This window comes from Notolepis coatsorum (genome assembly GCF_963971535.1).
Source record: "Notolepis coatsorum genome assembly, chromosome: 12".
NCBI lineage: Eukaryota > Metazoa > Chordata > Actinopteri > Aulopiformes > Paralepididae > Notolepis > Notolepis coatsorum.
In genome coordinates, this window is record NC_140176.1 from 72,919,279 (window position 1) to 72,927,494 (window position 8,216).

General features: G+C 42.9%; 1 protein-coding gene across 1 annotated transcript; it reads right to left on the reverse strand.

The window, feature by feature from the left end:
- Nucleotides 1–5,363: 5,363 nt before the first annotated feature.
- Nucleotides 5,364–7,803, reverse strand: LOC311237908 (ubiquitin carboxyl-terminal hydrolase 11-like; the record flags this gene model as incomplete). Its single annotated transcript, XM_084325882.1, is given in 2 exon segments — nucleotides 5,364–5,409; nucleotides 5,411–7,803. Coding segments are annotated over 2 exon segments (2,439 nt in total).
- Between the last annotated feature and the right edge of the window lie 413 nt (nucleotides 7,804–8,216).

An 8,216-nucleotide genomic window follows, 5' to 3' on the forward strand; every position in this document is an offset into this window, starting at 1 on the left:
GATGATTATGCCTAGAATTATCTGACAAATCTCAATGGCACAATAATTACTTAAAAATCAACCTGTAACAAAATAATAGCTCTCTTTTCAAGTCTTACTGGACAAAAATAAATAACAAAATATATGAAATAATAGAAAATATCTTTTTCAGACAAATCGTTTTTTTTGCCATGTTTCAATGAGATATTATGCAATGGTTTCTGCTGTCTCATTTGGTGTATTTAACCTCGATTCATTTTGTTTGCATGCCACCCATCTTCCAGTCAAAGTACTATTATGATTGGGAATATTGTCACTGCTCCGTGGTTCAGCGTTTCCGTTAGCCGGTAATTACCGGTATTTGACCGGCAAAATCTGGTGAAGTCCGACATATCTAATCTCTCCGGTCATAATGTCCGGTGAAAATAATTCCCTCTAAACACAATTAGATTATTTGAATTGTATTAAAATAGGCTAAAATTAAATAGCCTATGCGATGAACGAAACAATCATTACATTTGTCGTTGCTTCACCAAGCAGCCGGTCAATGACATCCTGTGTCAGCGAGCTGGCAGCTGATATATTTACGTGAAGCATGGCTTGGCAGGGTGCAGTACTCCAATTCAGCCATTGGCAATTCAGCTGTTGGGTGGGGGCGCTGCTGACACCGCTGCTCTGCTCTGTCTGCTCCTGCTCCATGCTTCACGTAAATATATCAGCTGCCAGCTCGCTGACACAGGATGTCATTGACCGGCTGCTTGGTGAAGCAACGACAAATGTAATGATTGTTTCGTTCATCGCATAGGCTATTTAATTTTAGCCTATTTTAATACAATTCAAATAATCAAATTGTGCTTAGAGGGAATTATTTTCACCTGACATTATGAGCAGCAGCACCAAGTCGTTGGGAGGTGGAGATATACATCACGGCGCAAACCCACGATAATGTTGCCGTCTCTCTGCCAAATTTCTCAGTTCTTCGCTTGATATAATTAATACAAATGTCCAATATAACGGAATTTGTTAGCTCATAAAAATGTGATTATAACAGACTGCTGTTTATTAAGGTCGGGCAGACTGCCCACCGACACCTCAAGTCGGCAGCAGCACGCAGTCTCGGGACTTATTTTATTTGGAATATATTAATGACTGTATATACGCAAAAGTAGTCTAGTTTTAAGTTAAAATATTATAAATGCCTTGATGATGTCATTCTTTATATAGGCCTATCAATTGTTTTTAAGCTCAATAAACTCTGACCGGAATTTATCCCATTTGTCCGGTAGATTGAAATCTACCGGACACTCAGACCTGCAAAAAAAAATTCTAACGGAAACCCTGCCGTGGTTACTCCTGTCTGTAGAAACACCACAGTACTGGATTTGATTTGAGTGCTTCATGTGCGACATCAATCGAGTCGAGTGGGGCGCTATAACACATTGGCTTCGGATTTAGTGCGCGCACTAGTGAACTTCGCCTCCCATTTGTTCCGACGGGTAGGTACATTTGGAATTTCTTCTGCAGTTCATCTGTAAAAGTACATTCTTTGGCATTGTGAATGTGAGCTGCGCTCCTCTCTGTCCCCTCTTCCTCCGTTTGTGTGTGAGTGTAGTTGTAGAGCCGCCCACAAAGCTTCTCAGGGATTACGTCACACACGCAACAGATTACCGTAGTATTCTGTGCAATGCGCCAGTCAATTTAAGTATATGCAAACGGTCCGTGAAAGCCGGACATTTTCATGCATTTATAAACCCCCCCCGGACGGCCCGGACAGGGCGTGAAAAGAGGACATGTCCGGCCAAAAGAGGACGTTTGGTCACCCTAGGTAAATACCATTGTAGTGACTGAGGGTAGTTGTGGTAAATACCCTTATAGTGATTGAGGGAGGGCAAATTTACTAGCTGCAAGGAATAGTTCTGATTAAATTTGTTTGAATGTATTGCCACAATTACAGGCCTGCTGAAATGAGAATCGGGGGTCCTTCTTAATGAAAGTCATTCCATTCTAATTCTTAGTGTTCGCTGTCTTCTGTAAAAATGAATACCAGGTACATCATGGGTAAAAATTCACAAAAAATCTATATAACAATACGCTGTTCCATGTGTTACTGGAGAAAGAAACACAGCTGTTGACCTTTAGATCAGACAAAAGGCCAGGTCTGAATACCAATAATTCTTCAGTGCATATTTTGGATTGACCTGAAGGACTTAAACATTGCAAACATCCATCCGTCAACTCTGAATCAAGGCCATAGAGTAAAAAAAAAAAGTATAAGTATACTAAAAACTTAAAGCAACATTTCACTTTGTCAGGACATTTTCACTTTTTAGCTGGCAGACCTCTGGAAGAGTTCAGTAATAATCAACCACCAACAACTGGTTACTTTCAGAATTCAAAGTCATTTTTGTTCTTAAAAAAAAAGTCCAGCCTCATAATCGGGCTTCTTCTGAGACACAAACACAGTGAAATAATAATAATAATAACTTTATTTGTATAGCACTTTTCATACAGAGGTTGCAGTTCAAAGTGCTTCACAACAGTAAAAATACAGGCATGGGTGGTGAGCATAGCAGGGTATGGTAAATCAGTGTTTCACATTAGGATCTAGCATCCTAATAGGCTCTCTATTCAGTAATACAAATAATAAAGTAGTTTAAAATGATTAAGTTTAAAAATAGTCAAAAAATTATAAAATAGAACGGACATACAACAGTAAAAAATTTAAATAGCAAGGTTACAGTAAAAAGTGTGAAAAATAGTTTAAAATGATTCAGTTTAAAAATAGTCATCAGTAAGAAGTAAAAAGTGTGATAACCGACACATGAATTTGATAGGCAGTGTAAAATAAGATAAAATTAGCATAGAAAAGTAGGCAGGGTAAGAATAGTGCAGGTAAGTCATTGAAATGCCTGAGCAAAGAGATAGGTTTTAAGCTGTCTTTTGAAGATGTCTAGCGAGTTGGCTTCCCTGATGTTTTGGGGTAGTTTGTTCCACAGTTTTGGGGCATAGTTGATAAAGGCTGCATTACCGATCCTCTTTTGACTGTTTCTGGGAGCCTCTAGTAGTCCAGCAGCTGATGATTGCAGTGTTCTTGCTGGCGTGTAATTTATTAGAGTGTTGGTGATGTAGCTAGGTCCCTATCCATTTAGAGCTTTGTATGTAAGGAGAAGGACCTTAAAGTCAATTCTAACTGTTTTAGGAAGCCAGTGTAAAGCAGCTAAGACTGGACTAATGTGCTCTCTCCTTTTGGTTCTAGTTAGCAGTCGGGCTGCGGAGTTTTGGATTAGCTGAAGCCTCTCTGTGGTTTTCTTAGGGAGACCTGTGAAAAGTGCATTACAGTAGTCTAACCGGCTAGATATGAATGCATGAATTAGCTTCTCAGCATCGTTCTGATTAATAAATGGTCGTACTTTTGCTATATTTCTGAGATGGAAGAACGATGTTTTCGTTACTTTGCTAATATGAGAATTGAAGTTCAGTTCTGAATCTATGATAACCCCGAGACTAGTGACCTCAGATTTGATCCAAGGGGTTAGTCCTCCTAGGTTCTTTATTAACGTTTCTTTTTTAGTTTTGGGGCCGATAATTAGAATTTCAGTTTTGTTCTCATTTAGTTTCAGGAAGTTCTTACTCATCCATTTATTTATTGCCAGTAAGCAGTCTGTAATGGAGCTAATCGCTGTATCATTTGGTTCAGCAGATATGTACAGTTGTGTATCATCCGCATAGCTATGGAAATCTACATTATGTTCTCTGATGATATCACCCAGCGGTAACATGTAAAGGGAGAAGAGTAAAGGACCTAAGCAACTCCCTTGTGCAACTCCATAGTTGTTGTCGTATATATCAGACATGTGCTCTCCTAGTCTAACATAGAATTTCCTCCCTCTGATGTATGTTCTGAACCAGCTTAGCACATGTTCTGAGAAACCGACAAGGTTTTCAAGACGATCGATTAGAATATCGTGATCGATTGTATCAAATGCTGCACTGAGATCTAGCAGGACAAGGATGGAGATCTTATTCTCGTCAGAGTTTAGCCTGAGGTCACTGATTATTTTGGTGAGGGCAGTTTCAGTGCTATGATATTTTCTGAATCCCGACTGAAATTCTTCTAAGATGTTGTTTTCTTCAAGAAATTAATTTATTTGAACTGAAACTATCTTTTCAAGTACTTTGCTAATGAATGGTAGGTTGGATATTGGACGATAATTTGCCATTTCATTACAAATGGATAGTTTCAAATAGACCTGTGTTATTTCATTCTGTATTGGGAAATGCTGACAGGTGTCACAATAGTGGGAAGGAATAACAATTAGCATTCAGGAGAGCATTGCACATTGCTGCTCACATGATAAGATACACTCTGGGCAAATACAAAAATATGGCTAACATTTGCCTTTAGTGTTGAAGAAATGCAAATGTTGGGCAATATTTAGTTTTAAAGGCAGCAAAATACTGCAGTAACACCGCACATCATGTGGAGAGGATACCAAGTACCCTAGTACCTAGGGTCACACTTGTCAAGTTCGACATCTTGAATATAAGGCTGAATATGGGTGGTGACTGCTCCTGAACTCCCACAGAGGTGCAACAGTGGAATCATTTACCAAGGTCAAAAATCACTTTAAATGTAAGTAGCTTAAGGTCTGTGGGCGTTAAGGCATAGAAAAGTCGTCCTTTACTTTTCCCCCCCTCACATCTTCAGCACAAAATGAGAACGAAGGACCAAGTACCTTTTTAACTTTTGCAAAACCATGTAGTGCATTCGCTGTCTTTCTTGGACACTGGAGTAATACCGATAGTCATGTAGTTTATCGTGAATTGACGGCAAAATACCAAAGTACATGATGCATAAAATCATATATACTATGTATGTAGCATGTCATGATCCATTATTTCTGTATAATATTATGATACATTATTTCTGTAGAATCTCATGATAGATTATTTCTGTTGGTGTTTATTTGCATATTATATTTAGAATAAGGAAATATTTGAGTTAGTAAGGCTTCAGTCGTTCATAATTTATGTATTTACCTTAAAGGATAATTCCAGTTATTTTAAGCCTATGTTAAAATCCTATTTTCCCATCATCTCATGACAGTAAGTTTTGACCAAATGAACAGCTTGTGTTTTTCTGAGTGACTTGAGTTGATTGCAGGATGGAAATAACCAGAATTATCCTTTACAGCTAGTCCTTTTAAAAGTGGAATACCACCCTATTTAACAATTCACGTGATTCCAATCACTTAAAAAGGGACACGCCACCCATTTAAAGATGCATAACTGATTTGTCACAAACTGGTAATCATTTCAATCCATGCAAAAAAAACATTTTCTCCAGTTCTATTCTGTTTTTGAGATGGTGGAAGTAGAAACGATTAGCAATTGTTAGCATTACTATTGGATGTCAATGGTGGCCCCAATCGGCTGTCGGATTTTGTCTTGTCGATGATAAAACAAGAGATAGGCAGCGTTGGTCACGATATCTTCCTCTCTGGCATACCTCACCCTGCTGTCATCAAAGTAATACCACTGGCCATCGTCCTTGTTCCGTGCATAGCTGGTATAATGTCCATTTCTACGTCCTCCGCGGTGATTGGACACAGCAATGAGGTCATATCGGCTTGGAGGCTCCCTGTTGGTCAGGGTCTTCCTCAGCAGACACGCAGAGAAGTCGAGGTCCCTCAGTGGGAAGTCGATGATGCTGTCAAGCTTCTCTATGGAGGACTTGGTATAGGAGAATCTCTTGAGATGGATGATGAGGACCTCTGGCAGAGACCACAGATCCAGCTTCTTAGTGGCCAGCTGATGTTTCTTACACAGAGGACAATACCATGGGTTCTCCTCTTCCAGGGTCTCTACAGTAGTAAACAGCTGGATACACTCCTGCAGCTGAACCGTGGTGTGTTGCTGAGGAACCTCCATGCTGGAATGTTTCACGTATATCTCAGCTTCATTCTCATTGTAGAACCTCTTCTTCATGTCAGGGTCCCAGTCTATGGCCACGTACGGCTGAGAGCTGAAGGAGAAGGCGCTCCCTCCTTCACCCATCCCTCGCTCTGTGGTTCCCTTGGAGTTCACCGCCTGGATGGAGAAGAGACACCTCTTCCTTTTACCGCTGCACACCTTCCTCTTAGCCGGCTGCTCGTTGGCTAGCGGGCCGGGAGAACAGGCCTCTTCCTTCTTCTCCTCCTCCTCGTCATTTTCGCAAGACTGCCACTCTGCCCCCTTTAGGTCTATGAATGGTACTGCGCTAGAAATAGCGTTAGCATTCCCGCTCGTGTTAACATCGTTAGCTGCAGCCGTGGAGTTACTGCTAGTGTTAGCAATGGTGTCCGTGCTGGTGCTAGCGGTGGCGCTAGTGGTGCAGATGGCAGAGGAGGAAGGGCTGTCTTCCATCCTCGTCACGTTATTGGCCTCCTGCTCGGCGTGCTCCAGTGAGGGCCCAGTTTTGGTGGGATCAGGGTGGGGCTTGGTTATAGCAGAGCCATCTGGTTGGCTGTCAGCCTGTCCGTCACCACAGCAGTTGTCTCTGTGGGAGGGGCCTGCTCTCTCCCCATCCTCTTCCCCCTCATCGTCACTGACACCGTTGGTCTGAGTCTTATACAGCTCCTCCTCTTCCTCTTCCTCTTCCTCTTCCTCTTCCTCTTCCTCTTCCTCCACCTCATCCGAAGGGTCAGGGGGTCGTACATAGCGTGCCAGTCTCTGTAGGAATATGGCATACAGAGCCTCTGTGTTACACCGGCTGCGAGGTACAGCCATCAGCAGAGGCAGTCCGAACAGGGAGGTCCCAGAGCCATAGTCCCTGTAGTGAAAACGCTCCCGCAGGTAGAGAGCCAACACCACCTCCTCTCCATCCTCCTCCACACAACCTCTACTCAACTCATAAACAAAGATGTCATCGCTGTCCAGAATACAGCTGAGGGCCTCGTCAACGTGGTAGATCTGATTGAACTGATTGTTGAACACGTCTGCTACCACCATCTGGCCGGCTGGCACGCTGGTCATCACTGAGAGGGCAGAGCAGAGGTCAGATACCTTGCCTGCTTTAGGGACCACCACACGATGCTTTAAAGGCTTGGCATTTGGGTCCAGAGAGACAAAGAAAACCTCCATGACTCTGTCCTTACTGACGGGGAGCGGAACACTCAGGTAACAGAAGGGGTCGAAGGTCACAGAGCCCTTCTGGCACTCTGGGCAGACCAGCGTGGACTTAAAGAGGCCGTGGAATGTGTCGACGATCACTGAGTCGTTACGGCGACGATGGTTCCGCCATGCCTCCTCCGCCACTTCCTGGTCGGGACGTCCGTCTGCGTCCCGTTGTTCTATGTACTCTATGTTCTTGCATCTGTTGAGGTCTTCCTGCAGTCCGTCCAGCAGGAAAGAGAGCAGCTCCTGGCAGTCATGCTGCTCGTAACCCAGGAACTGAGAGGCAAAGTGTCCCACCTTGGTCTTGAAGATGCGCGGCACCACAAAATAGTGTCTTCCAGACCACATCTGTTTAATAACATCAGCGTACGTCTCTGCTATCTCTCCCTTCATACCCAGAGGGTTGGTGATGTTCAACTCCTCCAGGTACAAGTTACGCAGGAAATACTCTGTCAGGGGAGGGATGTTACTAAGACACTGTAGAGCTGAGTTCATGAAGCAGGTATTCCCCAGGTTGGTCAGACCACAGACACCAGGCTGGACACGGTACGAGTCCTGCTCCTCCACCGAGTTCCTCATGATCTGAGGTCTGGAACTGGGCCAGGTGTCGTCAGCGTTCCTCATATCCATGATCAATGTCTTTAAATGGCTAAACGGTAGGCGAGGCATCTTGTTTGAGAAATGGTTTCAATCTGTTGTTTAACAGTTGATCTGTTCAGTCTTGTTCAAAAAAGTCCCGTTCAGATAACAGGACTAACTTCGTTGGAGCGGAGCGCGAGCCAACGTTCGTTGATGAAGAAAAATAATGTCCACAGCCGCTCCAGTGTAAAACAAAGATATCCAAATGGTTTATTTCTCTTCCACAGCAAAGTCTTTCTTTACGGAAGTGGTCCTAAAGCTATTTTCCTAAATATTCATGTTACTACTACAAGGTAAGAAAACTGTATTTCCCACTCTCCAAAATCCCTGCCGACTCGACACATGAAAATTCCTCCACACTGGAAAGCCGTAAATCAACTTGCCGGCTCTTTCCACAGCAAAACGGTAGGCTTGGCACCTTGGTTTAGAAATGCAGGCTTCAG